At 49.4% G+C, this 22707-nt stretch overlaps 1 protein-coding gene across 1 annotated transcript; it reads right to left on the reverse strand.

Annotated features, from left to right (window-relative positions):
- Window positions 1-1687: 1687 nt before the first annotated feature.
- Window positions 1688-14906, reverse strand: DUSP5 (dual specificity phosphatase 5). The gene is made up of 4 exons (XM_061196081.1): window positions 14326-14906; window positions 9201-9349; window positions 5943-6162; window positions 1688-3164 (listed from the first exon to the last, which is right to left on the reverse strand). The coding sequence occupies exons 1-4, from the start codon at window positions 14702-14704 to the stop codon at window positions 2758-2760; spliced, it is 1155 nt and encodes a 384-aa protein (XP_061052064.1). The 5' UTR covers window positions 14705-14906; the 3' UTR covers window positions 1688-2757.
- Window positions 14907-22707: the final 7801 nt, after the last annotated feature.

Below are 22707 nucleotides of genomic sequence, written 5' to 3' on the forward strand. Positions count from 1 at the left end.
CGAGAGGTGTTCCTTCAAAACCTGGGGATGAAGGAACTGGATAACACCAGCTTTAATTCTCCACCTGGCACTAGAAGCCAATGTAAAGTTGGTCTTGGCAAAAATGGAGGTGTAATTAATGAGAAGACTATTAAGGGAGTGAGAGTTACAGAGCCATCCCCAGCTGTGGGGCTTCACTTGGCTTACCCTCCAGTGACTCACTGGCTTATGAGCAATCCTCATATGCCTGATTTAGAGGACTTACTCACCCTTCAGAGAAAGACTTTAATGCAATAAAGCAAATGTCAGCAAGTGGGATGTGGCTTAACACATCACCCCAGCCTGTATCCAGCTTCCCCCTCCCTGGCTCTCCCGGCTTGCGGCCCCTCCAGCCACTCAGCACCTGGACAGGCCCACACAATGGGACACATTCCAAGGCAGAGCGGAGGCTCAGAGATATGAAACCAGGGAGGGACCTCAGGTAGACCAAGCCCTGAAGTTTGGTCCAGCAAGATTAGAGATTAGCTCTAAAGCACTAGAGTTAGGGGCAGGGTGAGGGCTAGAACCCAGGATTTCTTCTTCCTATACAGTGCACTTCACTCCACTTTCTTCCCCTGGAAACCTTGCTTGGATTATGCAGATGAGGGGTGCAGGCTGAAGGAAATGCAGCTTCCCCAGTCTGGGTGACATCCTTATCTGAGGACTCTCCAAGGAACCAGTGGGGAAGGAAAGGTGTGTGGGGAGCAAAGTCTCAAGCAAAGTCTTTGAGGTGAGATGTTTAGAAAGAGCTGGGCTACCCTGGGCTCTGCCGCCATCTTGCTATTTGTTGACATGGTGCTTGCTGTGGGGGGGGCTGGAGGCCTCTCTGGACCCCCCCCATAATCAGGGGGTATGGATTGGAATCCCTGTGTCAGGCACGTATGGTATCATTCCCAGCCAATTTCCCGTTCCCCTTGATTAGGAAACAGGCCCCAAGAGTTAGGCTGGAGCAGAGACATAAGCCATGGGAATACGCAAATATTGCCCCTTCCTTCCTCCACCACACAGAAGAAATTACTCAGAAGGCAAGTTGATTCAGCCTTGGATTTAAATCAACTCATTGAGGGATTTACCTAGGAACTCCTGAGGGAATTATCTGGAAGAATTAATTCCAAGGGTAAAAGAGGGAGAACAGGCATTTAAGGTTAACCTTTACTGATTTCACTTATCTGTCCCTTGGTCATTTTTCCAAACTTCTCTGAGAGTCTGCCACATGCCAGGCACTGGAGGGAGGAGCCTGACCACAAGCTTGCCACTCAGGTTTGCTGGAATCAAGGGTCTTGAGCTCTAAGGGACTTTTGGGATCATCTAGCTTAGTTCACTCATTTCATGGATGAGGAAGTGGAGGTTCAAGTTGAACTCTGCCTGGGGCTCACAAAGAGCCCAGGGTGGGTGGATGCTCTGACCATCTCTCCACGTGGCCTGAGCCTAAGGAGTTCTCTTGCAAGTGAGCCAAGGGAAGCCTCCCAACTGGAAAGCATTATTCTGTATTGTTATGATCACCAGCTCGCGAGCAGACGTACAGCCTCATGCCTCCAACTGCACACCCACCACCATCACCTTAGCGTTCATTCGGAAATAAAACCCAGTGAGGCAGGCTGGGCCCCGCCTCAGTGTATCCCTGCCTTACCCCAACTCACCAACGTGAAGAAGCGTTTTTGTTCTTCTTACTATTTTTATTTTGCACTATAAAAAACAACAACATCAACAACCAGTAACATACTGCTTTTCTTCACATTCATATGGATTTTAGGAAATTATTGCCTTTTTCCCTGGAGAAATAACCTACAGACAAAAAGGAAGTAGTACCACATTGAGAAATCTGCAAATCCCAGAAGTCAACAGCTTGAAGACAACCCCGAGGGGCAGGGAAGAAAACAAGTGTCACCAGAGACGAGACAAGCACATATAAGGACAGCAAGCTGGGGTGACAACCGTTTCAATGCCACTGACCCAGACAGTGGGTACCCTTTCTCTCCTGGCACCCAGTGCCACCACCTCAAAGGGGTGAACTCTTTTCAAATGACGCCAGAGTTGCTTTGAGGAGAGGTGCAACGAGAAAGGTTCAAGTATGAGTAAGAATCATGCCAAAGTCCAAAGTCAGGGAAAAACCCACAGTGAAGAGGAAACCAGAAGTGTTACTGTCTCACTACTTCACCCAAATGATTCCACCTGACCCAAGACAGAGTCTCAAAATCATCTGAGGGTTCAAATCAGCATATACATCATGTCCCTAAAACCCTGTAGGGTTACTTTCCTGACTGGGTGGTGATCAGCTTATGCCCTGAAGCAACAGAGACCGATACGGAGACTGCCAAAGTTAAAAAAATAAGGTGGAAATTGTGCTTCCTTCAAAATGAATTGGCTTCGTTACTGCCTTTTCTCCTGGTCCAGCAACTGCTTTCTCTCACATTGCTGCAGGTATTTATTGCCTTATGCTTGAAATGAAAAGGCAAACTTTGAGGTGCAAAGACTCGGCAGTCCTGAGGGCAGGGGGTCTGGAAATACAGTAGTCAGCACGTGCTGTGCTCTCATAATGGCTTGGCCTTCCTTCAGTCCCAAGAACCTATCCCCGAGGTCAGTCTGAAGTTTGTTTGCAAACCTGGTGACCCTTCACTGTCCCACCAGGACAGCGGGACAGAGTGAGGTCTTCAGTATTGCACAGGTATGAAATGTCCACGAGTTAAAATACAAAATCACAGTTGTTCTTGGAGCTGGGCTGGTTCTCCCACCCTGGTCTTAGCAGGACGTGGCTGTGGCCATGGGGCTCTGGCTGAGCTCTGAGACCGTTGAGTGGGTGGGCAATGGTGCCAGCACCGAGGTAGGGAACGTGCAGTAGGAACCCTGCACTTCAGGGCTCAGTGTCTGCAAATGGGCTATGAACGAAGGGCCGGCTGCCTCCCCTTGGGAGGAGGGAGCCTGGGGGCTAGGCGTGGAAGGCAGGATCTCGGACTCATACTGCAGGAGCTGGCCCATGAAGCTGAAGTTGGGCGAGACCACACTCCTCCTCTGCTTGATGTAATCAAAGGCGTCCTTTAGGTGGAACTGCTTGGTCTTCATGAGGTAAGCCATGCAGATGGTGGGCGAGCGGGAGATCCCAGCCTCACAGTGAACCAGGACCTTGCCTCCCTTTTCCCTGACACAGTCTGGAAGAAAGAAAAGACAGTGGAAATGAGTTGGGACTGGAACTCAAAGGCAATTGGATTTAATTAAAGAATTAAAAAAAAAAGTGACCTAGTTATCAAATCATCATCCCAGCTCAACGTCTGTGGTCCCACACCAAGCTTTTGCCAGTCTTTAACCTCCACTGCTGAGGATAGACTTTGGGGTCCCACCACGATGTCTATCTCTGCGTAGGACCTTCACAATCCTTAGTTCTCCAGGATACTTTCACAGGTTCTGCCACTGGAGGTGCTAGACCTGGAGTAACTCCTTCCTGGGGATGCCATCTTAACTCGGGTTCCACGGATGAGTTTCAAGAAGACTTTGGGAAAATCTTTGAAGCTGCATGCAAGTTTTTATTGCACATTCACATTTCCCTGAGAGGGTCCCAGGCTCAAAGACTGACTTGGAGAAGCAATTCCTGTCTCTCGGGGTCTGATTCTAATGGTGATGACCTAGCCCTCATCCTGGTTGAGGCCTTCCAGCCTCCCTGGGATCCCTGTTTGGCTGTGCCAGGGCGGGATGCTTGGCTCAGCACCGAGGGTTCCCAACCAACCAAACATACAATAAATAGTGCACAGCCACTAATTATAGCCCTGGCTAAGTAACGCTTACTAGACGGAGGATATAAATGGCTTTGGCAAACTCCATCTTGCACAACAATGGGAGTCACTGCTATAAAGCTACCACCTTCAGTTAGCATTTGTTAGCTCAATATGACAAAAGCGGGGTGCCCTCCTTTTCTGTTCTACTCCTCCCCCCAAAAGAGCTCCAACTGTTAAAAATGAGCAGGGGTAAAAGGTTAAACACATATACACATCAAATAAAAACCACAAAAAAGAGTCTTTCCAATTCCCTCTCTTGCTAGTGAGGAAACAATTACATCACAGGAAGTTAGATGTCCATGGCACTATGTAAGGCCACAGTATGCAAAAACATTTAAGATTTTGAAGGGCAAATAAAAAGTCAGCCCCCTTACCCACCTCCCTCCTCAAGTCCAAGAAATTTGCAAATGCATCTCTAAGATCTGAAAGACCCAGTTTCTGAGGAGTCAGGGAGGAACCTGGAGTTTCCCCAACAGAATGAAAATCCCAAAGGACACCCCAGGGTTCCTCATTAGAAATGCCCCAATACAGTCTCTGATTCAAAAGAAAAAGAAAAAAGTTCCTGTAAATTAGTTCAACAGGGACTCCAAGTTCCTAGGATTATAGGGTCGTGACTCCAACCTTCTTTTGCTCCTCCACCAGCAAAAAGCTGGTAGTCTAGCTTTTAATTGGCCCAGAGCCAAATCCCAGAAAGCAAAGGGCCTACAGTGTGTTGCTTCTGGATCCCACTTCACCCCTGGGGGCTTGCCTTCTATGTGGCCCTCGGAAGGGGTCAATGCATGGTGCGGCCTCAGTCCCTCCTTCCTCCAGCAGGGCAAGGAGTCTGGGGAAAAGCATCTTGTGTGACTTCAGAATGCTGTGGGTTTGTACGCTTATGTACACAGACACAATGCACACACAGGATGGGGAGGGAGGCTTCTGAGAAGTGATGGGGGCGGGTTTCATGACCTCACTGAGAAGCTATCTAGGTAATTAAATAACAGGCTGACAAGGGCAAGGCATTCCCAGGGACAGGGAGAACAAGTCAAGGGTTTCCCACCCTGAACCCATCATCTTGACTGTCTCTCAGAGACTCCAAAGGAACCATCGCAGCCCAGAGCCTCAGGGAACAGGGAGGCAGCCTCGGCCTTTTGCCTCTGGTGAGTTTCTCGGCAGGCTTCTGTGGAGTAGAGATTGTGTGTGCTGAGCAGAGGGCCCACCACGTGGTGGAAGGGGGGCCTTTAATGGCTCCCTGCACTAAGTAATCATTGCTGCACCCAGCACCGGCCTTTCTCCCTCCAACGTCCCTCAGAGCACGAGGCAGGAAGATCACCGCTCAGCTTCAACAGCTATGCATGTTAAAGGGGAAGAAGGACTCTGGAAAGGGAGGCAAGCCCACAAGGATGGGGAGTGGTGGGTGCTTGCAAATCTGAGACACAAAAAAGTCAGTCCAGCCCCCAGGGGAGATGGTTGAGGGAAACAGAGATGTCAAATGAAAGAACAATCCAGCCTGCCCGAGGAGTTGGAATCCCAAGGCCCAAAGCCCTTTCTAGGCAGAGGGACCAGAGGTTTCCAGGCCTACACAATGGAGTAAATGATAACTGCCTCATGGAACGTACAAAGGATGCAAAAAGATGCCAACTTCTCTGTGCATAAAACACAGAGCTTGAGACGAGTGCTCTCTTTAGTTCAAAATCAGCTGAAAATGCAAAACAATTGCCCCCAAAGCAGTTTGCCAAAAACCACGGAAAGCTGCCGGGGCCCTGGGGGCTCAGTGCGTAAGGAGTGCTCTCTCAGTCCTTCTGTTTGCTTTTAAAAATATCCCAACCTACGCAGAAGCACAGTTTGGGTGGTTCTTTCCCTCCCCTGCTTCCCTGGCACGGAGCATCACACACGGATGCACCCTGCTTCCCACCCAGCCAGAAACACTAACAAGAGCGACAGAGTATTGCCATAAAATTGTAGTAATTCATTTATCTTGCAAATTAAAGCTCCTATTAATAGCAACTCAAATCCTCCCCTCTGTCATTTTGGTCGGTGCATCCAACCAGCCAAGTTGGCTCTACAACAAGATGCTTTTCTTCTCAGTGAAGGGAACCCCCATCAGTACATCAAAATCCAAGAACACGCTCCCCTAGGGGGCCCCCAAAACAACTGAGGGGGAATGGCTGCACCTACCAATGAAATCTATTGCTTCTTGAAAGTGGGAGCTGATGTTAGCCGCATGGCTGTCTTCCACGGGGATCCATTTGTAGTGTAGATGGGTCGTGCAGGCCTCAGAGGTCCGTCGTGAGACATTCAGCAGAGCCGTGATGTGCAGGTTGGCGAGGAACTCGCACTTGGATGCATGGTAGGCACTTCCAAGGTAGAGGAACGGAAGGATTTCGACTGGGCCGCCCTGGAAGCAGGGGCAAAGGAGGACAACCAGGAAATGTTGGATTAGCTTGCTCTTTGGGGAGAAGAAACAAAAAACAACCCTGACCTATTTGTTTTCAGGTGGGAGGTTCCCTTTCTGGTTTCCAGGTAGAGAGTTCAGAGTCAGCATAGTTCACCCAAGAGTGTGTGGGTGGAGCCTCCGTCCTGGTAAACTCTCTACCCTACATTACTGCCTTGTGACTCAGTGACAGCAAATCTCACACAGCTAAGATTTTCATTTTCGTATATATATTGAGGTGGTAGGAAATGCCGGCAGCCTTCCTATGCTGACAAGGATGAGAAGAGGGTGGTGTGATGGAAGGCTTGAGAGGCCTGTGTTGTAGTTCCAGCTGCCCTGAGAGTGCCAGGGTGAGCCCTTTAACCTTGGGGGCAGCCTCGGCTTCCTTCTAGATAAAATGGAAAATGGTTCAACAAGGTAAGCCCCCTCCTTTACAATCCTGACGTTGTATATAATGTGTTTCATCAAACCTAGGACACTGTTGATCCTAAGATGCATTTGGAGCTCAGAGATGTTAAAATATGCTTCCCCCCGCCCCCCAAAAAGGTATACTTCTCAGAAGTGAAAATGACCGCTATCTATCCAAAATCCTCCGATAATGAAAGCTGTTAGGCCATGAGCAGGGCCTGATCTTTTTTTTTTTTTTTTTTTTTTTTTGGCTGTGCTGCGCTGCGTGGCATGCAGGCTGCAGGATCTTAGTTCCCCAACCAGGGATCGAACCCGTGCCCCCTGCAATGGAAGCGTGGAGTCTTAACCACTGGACTGCCAGGGAAGTCCCAGGCCTGATCTTCTTCTTGTGGGGCTGAGTTTTGGTGAGAGAGGCAGACATCTTCACCCTTTTGGGAGACCACCTATACCTGAGGTTTCTAGTTAAGAAGGATGCCCAAAGAACCAGAGACCATCTACCCTGAGGCAAAGCTAAAAAGAACAGCTAGCTAGTCAGACTCTGGCAGTCTCAGCATTTCCAGGGTGGCAAGAAAAGCCATTGTTCCATACTTGGAACAATGGGAGCCCCTGGAGATTTAGAGGGAAAACACTGAGCTGGGGTGACAGTGGCTGTGTCTTTGCCAGCTTTTCCCATATCATCCATCCGCTTCCTGTGTTTCCATTTCCTGTCCTGGAATAAGAGTAGAATGGAAACTCTCTGCCAGACCCACAATAGGGAAAGGGGCACGGGACGAGGGCCAGGAGAAGGCAATTCTCAAATTACCCCGCATGGGTGTTTGCTTTTTCTTTCCTGAGAAGTCACGTGTTTAAGGCAAAGGCCAGTTTGGCCACTTGAAAGAAAGTTATAGAGATTTTACAAAAGGTAGTAATAGTAACCAGTATTTTTTATTAGCTGGCCCCTGAGCTTAACACTTTAGGTGTACCTACATAGATCTCTCCCTCTCTTTAGAGCCTGGAAAATGCTGACACACCAGGCCTGGGATCCTACTCAATTTCTCCTGGAGCTTAGCCCAACACCCCTGAAACCATGTTTCTTTCCTTTTTTGAATCTTCTTTTTAGACTCAAGAGGAAGAAACCAAAGGCCTTCAGAAACCCCAAAAGTTAACACGACCTCACCCGGCTTCTCTCAAGGCAAAAGCGCTACTAAGAGTAGCACTAGGGGGTTCCCCAGATGAACCGTGTAAACACACCAGGGCCTCCCTGGTCCTTGCTTGGCCAAAGGTCTGCTGTGCTTTCACAACATCCTGCAAAGTCTTGTTTCTCTTTCACTTTCTGAGAAAGGAGGGGGAAAACACCACCCAAACAAACAAACAAAAATAGAAATCCAGCTAAGCTGGATGCCCATGGCTTGAAAGCCCAGGGTTCATCATACACTGTAATTTTAATAAAAGAAAACAAACAAAATAATAACCCTGGCACCTTGCCAAGCTAATAGGTTTCCATTCAAGGAAAAGCCACCTGGCTGTATTTGGAAGTTTATCCCCAGGGGCAGAGCTCTGCTCTTGGCAGGCAGCTGGCATCTTAGGCAGTATCTAGAAAGCTTCCTTCTTATGATTTGGGTATGTTCTTATTTTGTGCAAAGAACCTGAAAAGCTCCTTCTACCAAGTCAGATGCCTAGACTGGCCCTCTTCCAAAAGAAGGCATGTGGAAAACAGAACAGGGTCCTGAAAATAACCAGAACAAGGAGTTAAGAGAAGGGAGTTCTGGGCCTAGTGCGGCCATGAACCCAGCTGCAGGATTCTTGGCAAAATCAATCATCCCACCAGCCGTGACAGTTTTTCCCTCTGTAAAATGGGAAGGTAGGTTTTGATCTCTGTTTTCTGCAGATTTGGGTCCTTGCTGGCTTTTTCCACATCCTCCTGCATTGTATAGGTAACCCCTGCCTGAGCCGTCCACTTTTTCTTCCTTTAATGAGTTGCCAGAAAGTACAGTTCTTTGAAGGGAAAAACCCCACATGTTTGTAGACACATGAAATCCTCTAGTGTGTTTTGATCTCTGGTTTCAGAATTTATGGAAGTATAAGCATCAGAAACCCCTAGGGGAGGCTGCTTAGCCATCCAAATAGTAATTTCTCTACAACCCTTCTCCAGTCTTCCTCCTTCAGTTAAAAATACCAAGACACGCCTTTACAGGTACTGGGTTGGTTTGCAGAAACTGCAGAGCATGAACAGTTACGAAGAAGATCAACACAGGAAGCCTGAAAGTCAGCTCTGAAACGTCTTCAGGGAAACCTAAATCGATATTTCAAAGCTTCTCTGCACCTCCCAGGCCAGCTAATAATAATGTATCTTTCGCTTCCACTTTTTGCCAGAAGCCACCAAGCATCCTGAAGCGCATTTGCTCTTGTCAGCTTATTTGCTGGAAGGAAGCTCATTTACTCTTAGATGGAAACTCAAGTTGGCAAGCAACAGAGGCTCTCTAAAGCTAGAGGCCTCTGCCAACTCCCTGATCCGCAAACGAACCAACCAAGGTTGCTGAGCAGGGAGTGGAAGAGCCAGGGTGCTGTGCAAGGAACAGAGCCAGGAGCCGGGATGGTACTTCCACACAGTGTACCTGGTCGTAAGCCGGCCTGTAGCTGATGTTGAGCACTGATTTCCCACACTGACTGATGAGGGCTGTCTCGGTTTCAACATTCTCTGGTGAAATGGGTTTTACGTCCACGCAACACTCAGGATATTCCGAGTGGAAAGTCTCATATCCCCCTAAAAGACAAAAAAAAAAAAAAGCAAGAAAGATATAAGCATCGATTTTTCTCAGGCTGTCAGAAAATGCCCAGAATTGATCAATACCCTCAGTGTGGAATAGTAAAAAAATATTCAGCTACCATACATTTTGATCATATTAAAAAATTGAGCCAAAACAAGTAATAGTTTTAGAATAGAAACGGGCTCCACAGACACACACACACATACACACACTCTCTCTCTCTCTCTCCCCTAAAAAGCTATAGTTCAGAGAGGCAATGATTAACTTTCTATGCCTATCAGAAGAAGCTTAAACTGTGAAAGGAAATATATCTGACATCTGGCAAATATTAACCAAATCCCTCCAGAAAACAAAAGCTATTTTCTCTCATTTATCTAAAATGCAGGTATGATTATGCAGAATTTCATTAATTTGTGAACGAGACTCCTTAATTGGTCTGTTTCATCCCTAGTCCCTTAGCTCTAAACTGGATTATAGACGAAACCTCCTCTATTCATAAGGGAATGGGGGCTAACACGAGGTTTAAACTCAGGGCAATAAAACAGCCCTGCCCTTTCTCTTTGCCAAGGTGCTAAGAACACTGCTGACAATCCTCTCCACAGGTCCAATGTAATCAATCTAGTTAATTACCTTCCCAACCAGAGCAATGAGGCCTTCTGAACTTAATTCTTACCCCTTTAAGTAAAAACTCTTTCTTTCTCCTTGATGACCACCTACTTTCCCTTTATCTCCTTATTACCCTCCCCTCCTGAACTTTCTCCCCAGCTACACACACACACACCCTCATACCTGGCAGGTATGATTCTATAAAAATCCTAACGATATTTAAACTTCTCCAAATGGATCAGATCACTTAAGGTAAAAACTACTCTCTGACCAAGTCATAGAAACTTGAGTAGGTAAGTTCTCAGGCCCATACATGAGGTAGGGAAGAACCAAATGAAGCACTGGCCTCGAAGCCTCAGAATGCCAAATGCTGCTGGGTGCACAGGCCAGACTTGTGTGGGGAAACACTTTGCTTCCAATCCAAAGGGACCTAAAGACACTTCCAAGAGCCTCCAGAAAACCTGCTTATTTTTCTGGCCCAGAGAATTCACTTGGGGTCAAATCATCAATTTTTTTTTTGGCCATGCTGCGCAGCTTGTGATATCCTAGTTCCTAGCTTATGGGATCTTAGTTCCCTGACCAGGGATTGAACCTGGGCCCTGGCAGTGAAAGTGCTGAGTCCTAACCACTGGACCGCCAGGCAATTCCCTAAATCATCAATTAAATAAGCATTCTGAGACCATGTATTTTTCCAAAAAGGCCCCCTTTTTTTCTTCTGTCTTTTGGTGTTGTAATAGCCCCACAGTGGAGGACATGGTGGCTTTTTAAACCCCTGCAGTAGGCAAATGGTTAATGGATTACACGGCAGTCTCCAGCTCTCCCAGAAACTGCAGCCAATTCCTAGAATGAGTCATCTAGCCATTACTGCTTCCTCTCAGCTTGCTGGAACTGCCCCCAACCCCATTTAGCACACCCAAATCTCCCCTGTGGTCACTTCAACAAATAGCCAATTGGGCCTCCCCAAATGAGCTTCTGGACCTCCACAACGACCACATTCCCGGTCATGATGACAGGCCATGCCTGAGGGAGGCGGAGGTGGAAAGTTTGAAGGTGTCTGTGGCTTAGTTTCCCCTCCCTCCCCACCATTGCCCCCACCCCTTCCCTCCCAGAAGGCAGAAAGAAACCACACTTACACTGACCCTCAGCTTCCTCCGAAGAGGTGTCCCTAGTTAGCAAATCACTTCCTGTGCCTGGGCCTCAACATTTTGGGTCCCAGGAGACAAACTGATAGGGGATGGGAATCTGAAGTAAGAGCGGCCCAGGCCCTCTCAAACTTCAGAATGAAGCTTGGGAAAGAGAAGCCTTCAGGCCACCCCATCTCTTGGCTTTAAATAGAGCACTTAACAGTTGGCTGTTGGGCTTCCCTGGTGGCACAGTGGTTAAGAATCCGCCTGCCAATGCAAGGGACATGGGTTCGAGCCCTGATCCGGGAAGATCCCACATGCCCTGGAGCAACTAAGCCCGTGTGCCACAACTACTGAGCCTGTGCTCTAGAGTCATCGTGCCACAACTACTGAAGCTTGCGCGCCTAGAGCCCGTGCTCTGCAACAAGAGAAGCCACCACAATGAGAAGCCCGTGCACTGCAACGAAGAGTAGCCCTCACTCGCCGCAACTAGAAAGCCCGCGGGCAGCCATGAAGACCCAACGCAGCCAAAAATAAAATAAATTAAAATAATAATAATAATAAAAAGAGTTGGCTGTTAGGAGGACAGACAGGAGGTGCGGGTGTGGGCTGGGTCCTACCTGCCTGTTGACAAAATAAGGCAGGCAGACAAAGAGTCTCAGTGTAGTTGAGGGACAGATAAACAGGGTCCTGCCTCTTCCAGCTGGGGTCAGGAGTCCTATAGATTAGATGGTCTGTCTTTCACCCACTCCCATCAGAGGCGTGGAGAGACAGAACATTCCTCTCTGGTGCCTCACTTGAGCTGCAAGAGCCGTGGCAATTCTTTTGGCAGCTTCAATCCTCTTCAGAGTGATTCTGGTTTTGATCACCACCGCATTACCAGGGGAGTTGAGCAGAGAAAGCACACAGACACTATATATAAATACGCACTGACAATGCCGTTTGGTCATCTCATTTTAGTGGGTTTTTTCGGGAGGGGTGGGCATTGAGGGAAGTGTAAAAGGCATTGTAGGACTTCCCTGGCGGTCCTGTGGTTAAGACTCCGTGCTTCCAATGCAGGGGGCTTGGGTTCGATCCCTGGTTGGGGAACTTAGATTCCACATGCTGCGTGGCCAAAAAAAAAAAAGGTTTGCCCCGCGATCGGAGATGCCACTAGATTAAAAACCTGAACTCTTATCTGGACGTGAGTTAGGTAAAGAAATAATTTTCTTTGGCAACAACTTAAAGTTTAGTACTGTTATAAGGGTAACTATTAAGCAATTTCTACTGAAATTTAAAACGGACATAACTTTCGACCTGGCAATTCTCATAATTTTACTGAAAGATAGTGCACATGCAAAAGCATTTGGACAAAGGTATACTCTGCCACACTGCTTCAAATACTAAGGCTGGAAGCAACCTACTTACTGGCTATCACCAGGGGATGGGTTTAAAAAGTGAATAGGACATGTATGCTCTGATATGGACAAATCTCTCAAGATCTAGTTAGATGAAAGAGGCAGGAACAGGAAATATATAAAATCATTCTATTTTTACTCATGGAAAATTAATTTATCTAAAGATGAACAAGAAATAGTTGACTGTTGTCTCTGGGGAGTAGAACTGGGCTCTAGGGTGTGCAGAAGATCCACTTTTCATTGTACAGCCTTTGTGCTGTATGTTACATTAAAAAAATTTTTTTTAAACATTAATTTTCCTGAGATGTGAGTCTACAGAGCTGCCTACTTCCTGTGGCAATAACTTCCAAACTGCTAGCATGGCCCCCTGGAGAGGGGTCGGGAGCACAGACAGGACCCGGAAAGGTTCCCTGGAATGTATCTTTCATGCTACTGGAGAGGCAGAAGCTTTTTCTGTACTCACTGCTAAGAAGAGGAGACAAAAAGCATATCAAAAAGAAATCAGGGACTGTGTGTGAAACCTCTGCAGAGCTTGGAGGGCACTCTCCATCTCCTGGGGGCTGAGGCTGGGTAAAAGAGGAAGATCATCATCTTCTGCCTCTGTTGTTTCCCTAACAAGAATCAACAGGGGACAGTCTGCAAGAGGTGCTAATAGAGGTGGGAGCTGCCCGTGTGCCTCTGGAATCTCCTGGCCTGGAATGTGTAAAACTCCACAAGTTGCACGGTTTTAAAACAGCGCTCTCACTCTCTCAGCTCACTGCACCTGAGCTCTGAATCACATCAGTGTTACACCTCAAGGTGTCCCCGTCAAAGTCGGCCCGCGCAGCCTAGGCTGAGTCCTCACATCTGCCCTACAGGCTACACCTTCCATACATCTGAGGTTACAAAAGACTCAAATACAAGGTGGCAGCAGTCATAGGAAGTGACCCAGAAATCAATACTCTGGAGTCTGAGAGTAAATCACCCACCCACCACCAACGTCATCTCCCCCAGCAGGTGGAATGGGCAGACTGGTGAAGCAGCTTCTGGAGATCTCAAACCAAATGTGACGCAATCCCCTTCACAGCCACCCTGTGGCACCTCTCATGTGTCCTGGCTCGCTGGCCAGCCTGCCTCCCAACCCTGGCAGACAGCATTAGGCCCGCCGGGTTTGGCCCAAGACCAGTACAGGAGATGATCCCGGGGTGCGGGAGAGGAGGTGAAAAGGGTGTCAGCTCCAAACGCAGCTAGAGAAAGGCCTGGGAGGGGAGAAGGGGAAGCCAAGGAACAATAAAAAGCAATAAAATGAAATGGAAAGGAAGAGGAGGGGAGGAGAGGGACTCGCCAGGGTCAAAAAGGCAAGAGGGTCGAAGAAGACACAGCCTAACATACGTTAATCGTGCAGGAGGGAGGAAAGGGGACACCGCGGCGCCACGCTTCGGAGGTGAGGGTGTTGCGACCTGCTGATCCCTCCAGATCTGTCCATCAGGACGGCTCCAGAGCGCAGGCCCCAGCGAGAGCGGTGAAGCCGGCGCCAGGAACGCCGGCCCGCGCCCAGCACTAGCCGACCGACCCCCAACTGAGAAGCAGCGCCCCCGGCTGCGTAAGCAACCCCACCCCACCCACCGGGGCCGAAAGGCCGATCGTCAAGCGCTTTCGAGGAACGCGAGTGGGGAAGCCGTGAGCGCTGACAGTGGCAGTGCCCTCCCTAGCGCACGTCAAGCCCCAAGGTGCAGACTCCCTCCAGGGGAGAACTGCTCGGGTTCTAGCGTCGAGGAAGGCGCCCGGCGCCAGCAGGGGACCCCAGAGCCCGGGGCCGTCCCGGCGCGGACGGTAACAGGGGACCGGCGTCCCCGACGCGCTCACCTTTGAGGAAGTAGACCCGCGGGCCGGCGGGCAGGCAGGCGAGCAGCGAGGTGAGCACGACGCGCGCGGCGCTCTCCTCGCGCAGTTTCTGCCAGTGGCGGCTGCCCTGGTCCAGCACGACTACGGCCGCCACGCCGCCGCCGCCCTCCTGAAGCAGCCGCGCGCGCGCCGCCTCGTCCGGCAGCACGTAGCGCGCCGACACCGCGCCTCCGCGGGCCCGCCGCAACACCACCGAGTTGAGGTTGACGTTGAGCGAGCCGCGCACGCTCGAGGCGGCGAAGGCCAGGTAGGGCCGGCAGTCGAGCACCACACAGCGCGCCGCAGCCTCCTTGCGGAGCATCTTGCGCAGTTGGCGCCCGTCGAGCGACGTGACCTTCATGCCGCCGCCGCCGCCCAGCGGCCCCGCGCCGTGCGCCCCGCAGGTGCCCACAGCCAGGGTGCCCGCCGGCGAGGCCCGGGAGGGCGACCCGCGGGGCTGAGGCCGGCCGACCGAGCCCGGCGCCGGAGCGACCGCTCAACTCTTCTTTCCCGCCCTGCACGCTCGGCAACCGGCCCGGCCACTCGCCGCCCCAGAAGCCGGGGATTCCGCCGGCAGCTCAGCGTTTTATGTGAATGGGTGTACAGCCTGTGACGTGGCTGCCCATATAAGGCCGAATAAGGGTATTTCCCCGCCCCTTCGGGCTGTGGCCACGCCCCCGGGGAGCCGGACGCGCTGGGCGGGCGCCGAGCGTTAGTCAGCCTGAGAAAGAGGAAGTGGAAGGCAGCTCGCTGTGCTCTCTGTGGCGCTACGCGGAGACAGTCACTCGCGCATCACCGGGGACTGCCGGTGGGGTGTCAGGAACGCCATGAGGCTGAGGTGACCCACGCTGTGCGGGAAGAGGAGGAAGCGGGGGAGGCTGAGCTGGCGTCGCGCCATGGGTTTAGAGTTTCATAGACGTAGGTTCAGAACCCGCTGGGGGCCGGGCCAGGCACCGCGGTAGGCAGAGCTAGGGGCGCCCTCGGCCAGTGCCCCCAGATGGAGCTGACGTAGATTTCGATCCTTACCCGTCTTTACGCGGGAAATGAGATGATAGCTGGAATTTGCTTCGAAGGCTGGATTATCGACTCAAGATTGGGCTTGTGTTGGTAATGGTTGAAGTTTGGTGATGGGTACCTGGGGGTTCATTATCCTGTTTTCTCTACTTTTCTTTATATTTTGAAATTTTCCATAATAAAAGTACCTCAAAGTAAAAGTGGAGAGAGAAGAGCCAGCAACTAATTTCCCCAAATGGATTCTGCCCTCAAAAGATTGATGGTCCTTTTCTTTGTCACACTCCCAGTAAAAATAAGAATAATTGTTTTTTGAGGAACCGTTTTCTGGGCCCCAGAAAAATCTGTCCTGAAATCAGCTGTAGCATCAACATGCACCGTTGATGGAGCTCAGCCCAGCCAACTGTCCAGGTGGCTTCTGGATTTGGGGGATTATCTGTGGCTCAAGTATAATCCCAGGCTGTCTGCCCGCATCAGTCCCCAGCAGCTTCAGGCTTCCCATCCCCTATCTTGGGGAACTGGACACGATTCACCCATTCAGCAAGTATTTACTGAGGGTCAGCTTTGTGCCCTGGTAGCTGCAGGGACATGCTCGAGGGAAGCATGCTTCTACCCCCAAACTCAGGACTAACCATTTTATTGTGAGCCTGAGGAGGGAGGGGACTGCCTGATGGAAAACAGCCTGCCTCCACTAGGGAGGGGCTTGTTTACTACCGACAGAGGGGAGTAAGGTTTTTAGAAGGAAGCAGAAATCCAATTCTGAAATCAAATGCAGTCAAACCAGACAACAGCTAGCTGGCCATTGCCTCTGGGTGTCAGAGGCCTTCAGTCAGAGGCACTGTCCTCACCCTGCCAGTGGAATCCCAACGAAGATGTGATGCCGGGGGGTTTTCTTTCTCTTTGGGATTCTCCATGCCAGCCTTCCCTGCAATCTGCTCCTCCTCTAGTGTCACCGGAACCACCCAGCCCCAGACATTTCAACCTACAACCACACATGTACGGAACACCCACATGGCCAGGCTCTGTATGGTTGCTGGACCCCAAAGTGAGCAGGACTCACTCTGCTCCAGCTGCCCCCAGCTCGGAGAGGAGGCTTGGTCCAGCCCACAGGCCTCTTTTTTTTTAATTAATTAATTTATTTGCTGCACCGCGGCGTGTGGGATCTTAGTTCCCCGACCAGGGGACCAGGGATCGAACCCCTGTAGTGGAAGCGTGGAGTCTTAACCACTTGACCACCAGGGAAGTCGCCACAGGCCTAAGGTCCTGTAGTCAGTGTGGAAGAGCATCCACGGTGTGCGAGGTGGGGTAGGGATGTGGCCCTGGAGAAGGCCACCCAGAGCAGAGGAGAGCTGAGGTGAGTGTAATGAGAGTGAATCAAGGTGAGCCAGGCCATGGAGTGGGAGAGTGGAGGACATTCCAGGCAGAGAAAACTGCTTTCGGTAAAGGGAAAAAAACCAAGAACCCAGCAAGGTATGTGCTGGAGGTACGTGGGAGACTAAGGCATTTCTGGCATTTATTAGAAAATTAAGCAGGCTCAGGTGACAGAGGGACTTGTGTGCCATTTAAGGCATTTGAACCTTATTGTTTGGCTGGAGCAGCCCCAGATGAGGGTGTGACTTGGTCAGGTGAGCATTTGGGGACCTCACTGAGGTGGCACTGTGCAGGATGGATGTTTTATTTGCAAGTGGGGGTGGGGTCCAGACCGGCGTCAGGGAGACAGATAGGCAGCTTTTGTGGGTAATCCAGGCCTGAGCTGATAAGGGCCTGCCGGAACTTGGCAGTGATAGCAGCAATTGAAGAGGCCACACAGATGGGAGAGACATTTAGGAAGTAAATTGCCGGAAGGGATGGGATGGCAGAGAGAGGAGTAGAGGGTGACTGAGTAAATGGTGACACCTTTAGATAGGGACCCTACAGGAATAGGTCTGAGTGTGTAGCAGGAGGAGGCGGGGGTGAAGTTTAGACTTATTAATAGGTAGGAGTTGATCCTGGGCCACCCAAGGGGGTAGTGGGAAGGTGGCCTGGCAAACAGTGCAGGAAAGTCATCCATCAGTGGATTGCTCTGTCACTTCCCACCCCAACAGATTACCAAGTCCCTGGCTTCCAAAGACTCTGCCTTCCAGATCTCTTTCCTAACCTGCCCTTTCTAGTCCCATGGCCAGGGCCAGCTTCCTGGGTGTGTGACCTGTGTAGCTGCACAAGGCCATCCTTAGAAGGGCATGATGCTTGGTTTGATGCTCTGCTGTCACTCTCTTGAAATTCTTGATAATTTTTGGACAAGGGACCCTGAATTTTCCTGTTGCACTGGGCCCCGCAAATTATGTAGCCGGTGCTAGCCATAGCTGTAGTTAAAGGGACCCATTATCCCCTGCACTGGGCCCTACAGTAGCATCCTGCCTCCCAATCGCCAAGCCCTCTTCTTTCTCTCTTGTCTTCTGCAATGTGATCTTTTTAAGCTTAGATCAGAGCACAGAGCCCACCTGCTCTGCTCAAAAACCCTCAGTGACACCTACACACTGTCTGATAAAATCCAAATTCATGAGTGGAACATCAAGGTCCTTGTTCTAGCCAATTGGCCGTAACCCACCTCCAGCCTCGTTTGTCTCCTTCCTTCCCCCTTCCCCCTTCCCCCAGCTCCAGGCTCCAGTCACACAAAACTGCCTATTTCCTAAACTTGCCCAGTATTTTGCTGCCTCCACACTTTTCTACAGGACTTGAGCGCCTCCCCCATTCCTTTGTTAGGAATCCTTCCCTGCCTTCACACACCAGCTCCAGACCTACCGTTGCACCTCCAAGAAGCCCCCCCTTAATCCCCCAGCCTGTTAATCAGTCGCCCTCCTGGGTGTTCTCACATTGTGCAGTTTCCCCCTCCCCCAACAGAGTGTTATCTGTCCTGCCATTAGTTTGAAGGCTCCCAGGCCATACTCAGGACTTATCCCACCATCTGTGACCCAGTCATAACACCCAGCACATGGTAGGAGCTCAGGCAATGTTGGTGGAATGGAATCCAGTGCTTGCTGAGGCTTGAAAGCAGCAGGCTTTTTAGGAGGCACCCAGGGGAAAAGTTGGCCACAGCATAAATCAGGGCCTTAGACCCTGGGTCAGGAGGCAAGATAGGAAGCTGTGGACGCACAGGCCCTAGGATCAGGAGCTAGAATTCATAGGCCACAGGCCCTAGGATCAGGAGCTAGAATTCATAGGCCACAGGCCTAGGAGGAGGAGGCGTGTGTCTGAGATGGAACTGTTTAAATAATCACGCCTTTCTCCACCCCCCACCCCCTGCCCACTGCTTTGGAATGGGAGTGAGGGGGGTTCAGGGAAGAAAGCAGAATTTAAATTAACATGAGCGTATGAGGCAAGGCCTTGTTCTATTTGTCATTCGCTCTCCCCTGCCAGTTCTACTCAGAGTGGGGCAAGAAGATTTTTATGTTTCTTGACCCTCCTTGACCGGTCATCCTAATCCTCAGGTCCCGGTTCATCATTGCGATCTGGTGCTCTTACCCTTTGAAGGGTCATAGTGCCCCTTTTTAAAAAGTGTAGGCCCGTTCCTTGGAAAAGTGCACACACAGCTTTCAGCTTCCAATGTCAGGGAGTTTCACGGGCCTGGGAACTCCTGTGATCGTCCCTGCTTCCTTCATCTGCCCATAAAGTGGGGCCAGGTGGCCTGTGGGGATGGATCAGAGGGTGCCCCAGAATGCCAGGGCAGGGGCCCAGAGCCACCCCGAAGCCAACCCAAGGGTCCTCTAGCAGCTCCAGCCCTCAGACGGGTGCATCTTGCCAGCTCTCTTCATTTGCTTGTCTCTCGTTATGAAAGTAGCGCGCATGCTCATTGTTGAAAATGTGGAAAAAGCAGAGACGTAAAAATGATGGGGGTTTTTTTAAGAGCACTACTTTCTTTGGTGTTAACATCCCCAATCAAGACTGCTGTTGGGTCTGGACCCGAGACTTGCTTCCCACCATCTTGGTCAAAGGAAAGAGCCCTGAACTAGGAGTCAAAGACCTGGATTCCTGTCCAGCCTCTGCTATGACCGGCTTCTCTTGTCTCCCTAATATTTGTAGAATGCTTTTTGTGTGTGTAGGTGTTTTTTCCCCCATGACCCTCCCATCTCCCTTGCCCCCAGGATCTTAGAGTGGAGTGAATACAATGTTCACTCAAGGGTACAGGCAGCACTTGCTGTGTGACTGTTGAGAATCACTCACCCTTTTGTTTTCCTGTCATGGTTTCCTCTTCTATAAAGTAGGGACATTAGCGCCTATCTGCTAATGGTGAGTGACAATGACATAATATACATAAAGCTATAGCCTGACTCAAGCATAAGGTATTTGTGTGGTTGTTGCTGCTATTAATAATATCCATCAGCAAAGCATTTACTCATTTACTCAGTCAAATCCTGATACACTGGTACATTCAGTTTCCTCTTCTGTAAAATAGGAGTGAAAATAGGACTTAGCTCATAGGGTACTATCAGGATTCAGTGGGTTAATCCACGAAAGGTACTTAGAACAGTGCCTGGTGCATATTAAGAACTCAATAAACGTTAACTAGTTGAACAGACTGTAGTATTTTTTCCAGCCAAGAAAAGACTTTTCTAACGGCACAGGAAAAAAAGATGGGGGTAGGCATGACAGGGAAGAAGGAGTTACTTGCTGTCTAATTCAGCTGTCAGTGAAAGAAAGAATTACTAGAAGCTTGTGAACTTGTTCTGAAGGCTTACTGAGTACAAAAGGATATTTAAAGAGTAAAAATCCCCAGGCCCACTTACAGTAAACTAGGAAGGACAAGAAGCCATTCACACAATAATAAGTGCTAAGTTAGGTGGTTTTGATGTTGAGATGTGAAGAAACTTTACAGAAGACAGATCAATAAAGCCTGGAACATTAGAGCAGGCGAGTCTGGGAGAGGGGTTTAGCTTTGATAAATAACCCCTCCAATTGTAAGAGCAAGGACTTTGGAGTGTGACGTTTAAGTCCCTGGTTTGCTGCTTACTGATTGTGTGACCTTGGACAAGTTACTTTACCTCTCGAAGCCACAGTTGTCTCATCTGAAAAAAAAACAGGGCAGGGGCGGGGAGAGATAATAATAGTACCTACCTCATAGGGCTGATGAGAAGATTAAATGAAGTACCTACAAAAAGACCTTCTCTGCTTGTCTGGAGCATGGTGAGGGCTCCGTGTGAGCCAGTATTTTTCTTTATGAAAAGTCACAGGCAGCACGGAAGCACAGAATCTTGGCAGTAAGGAATTGTAATTCTATTTTGAAATTTTCCAGGGAGGGAGCTTACTGCCTCATGAGGCATTTTTGAATGAGGCCAAAAAAGGAAACAAGCATATCCTGGGATTTTTATGAGATGCCAGGTATGTCCTGAGCCCTTCACTTAATCCTCACAACCTCCCTATGATGTAAGCACTATTGCCCCCATTTTACAGTTGACCAAGGACAAAGAGCTGAAGCTGGCTTCCCTGTATTTTCCACTCTTTGCTTCCAGGTCTGGAGAAATACTGTCTAAACCTAGACCCTCTTTGAAATATTTGAAGATGGTCATCTTGTCCCTTTCCCACCTTATCTTTTCTAAGATAACAGTCTTTGTTCCTTACCATAACTGTTTTCTGAATTCCTAGAAGATTTTTGTTTATTTGCCAGAACTCTTTACTTGTGATCCCTGAATGAAACGGAGGTGCAGCAGAGAATGTCCATTTACTCAAAGTTCAAAGGTCTGACCAAAAAAGAGTGGCTATTAAGGGCCCTGAACATGGTTAGAGAAAGGAAGAGATGGAAGAGAGCAAACAAACACTTGAAAGCAAAGATGCAGTTCTTCCCCATCCACTGGGGAGCCACAGACTACTTCTGGAGGATGGGAGGGGGATTTTTACCCCCCACTCCTAGCCTACCCCCTGCAGCATTTCAAGTCTGGCCTGGATGGGCATGGGGCATCCTTGAAAGCTACAGGAAGTGGGCTGAGTGTGGGAGGATGTTAGAAGGAGCAAGTTTGTGGTCCCTCCAGCTTCACCATAGAGATTCTGGCTAGAAAGATAAATGGCTGGTAAAACTTGATCTCTTTTTAAAAATGGGGAGTGTGTGCCCTTAAGTGAGCATCGTATTTGCTCCATACTAAGACTCTGGGGGCAATGAGGATGGGAAGGCCATGGGGAGATTTTTATATGTGAAAAATCTACAGCCTCTGAGTAGAGATTTCTCTGGCTGCTGGTTTTCTCTCCCCCCTTCCCCCCCCCCGCCCCCCCGCCCGCTGTGTGGTGCCTGGAGCTGTTTCCCACACTCCAGTCTTTTACCACCTTCATGGACTTTGTAATATCTGAGTACCACCTCCTCTATCATTCCTGAAATTGATTTTTCAGAGACTCATTAAACAAACAAACAAACAAACAAACAAAAAACCAACCCATATTTTGTCTTAAACAGTAGTCTCTGAGGTTTAATAATCTAATTGTGTTTTTTTGTAGTAGAAATTAAAATATATGACAATTCGAATAGGAGACTTTCGTCTGTATTCCACCTACAGTCACTTCTCCTGCCACTGGGATGCCACTCTGTGCTTGGAGAAACAGTGATTGGGTTCTGGAGTAAAGGAGACAAGCGTCGGGCCCCGACTCTGGAAGTGGCCAGCAGTGCAGTCTTGTACAAATGGCTTAGACTCTTCCAAGGTACAGTTTCTTCTTAGTAAAGTTGGGATAATTAACAAGTTATAAAGTAAAAACAAAATAATATACTTGAAAGTACCTTGTAAAATGCTTGGGATATTCCTTTTATCAGTAACTTCCTTGCTCCTGGGGAAGGTGGGGTCTGGAATCCTACCTCCTCTGGCCTAGAACTAGTGGGAAAACATTCCTAAACCTCAAGACTTCAGAGCCAGGGCACTGCCCAAGGTTCCACCAGCCAGGGCTCCGCCCCTGACCTGCTGTGGGACATTGTGGGAGTCACTCCCCTGCTCCATGTTTCATTTCCTGTCTTTAAAGTGGGATGAGTTTTGGCAGTGCTTCTCAAACTTGGTTGTGCCTGAGATCACCTGGAAGCCTGCTGAAATGCAAATTCTCCTCCTGGGGCTGGAGAGTCTGCATTTCCAACCAACTTCCAGGTGATACTGTTGCTGCTGGCCACAGACCACACTTGGACTAGCAAGGAGTTATTTTACTTAACTCCTAGCGGTGTTGAAAGGCTTAAATTAGACAATACATCCTAAACATTAGCCCCGTGCTTCCTTCAGGAGCTTATCCAATAGATGGTACCACTATTATCAGTATTATAGTGATTGGTGTATATGGGGGTAGGGGTGGGTTGAGAGGTAACCCCAGATAGAGCAGAGGTTGATGAGAATTCTTGTAACTGTGGGGTTTGGA

Source organism: Eubalaena glacialis, chromosome 1, assembly GCF_028564815.1.
Source record: "Eubalaena glacialis isolate mEubGla1 chromosome 1, mEubGla1.1.hap2.+ XY, whole genome shotgun sequence".
NCBI lineage: Eukaryota > Metazoa > Chordata > Mammalia > Artiodactyla > Balaenidae > Eubalaena > Eubalaena glacialis.

Bases quoted from the DNA above. Each gene is read 5' to 3' on its own strand.
- DUSP5 (XM_061196081.1), bottom strand. From the start codon at position 14,704: ATGAAGGTCACGTCGCTCGACGGGCGCCAACTGCGCAAGATGCTCCGC. The intron at 9,350-14,325 runs GTGAGCGCGTCG...TTTGTCTTTTAG, and splicing joins GCGGGTCTACTTCCTCAAAG to GGGGATATGAGACTTTCCAC. The intron at 6,163-9,200 runs GTACACTGTGTG...CCCTGCTTCCAG, and splicing joins ACAGGCCGGCTTACGACCAG to GGCGGCCCAGTCGAAATCCT.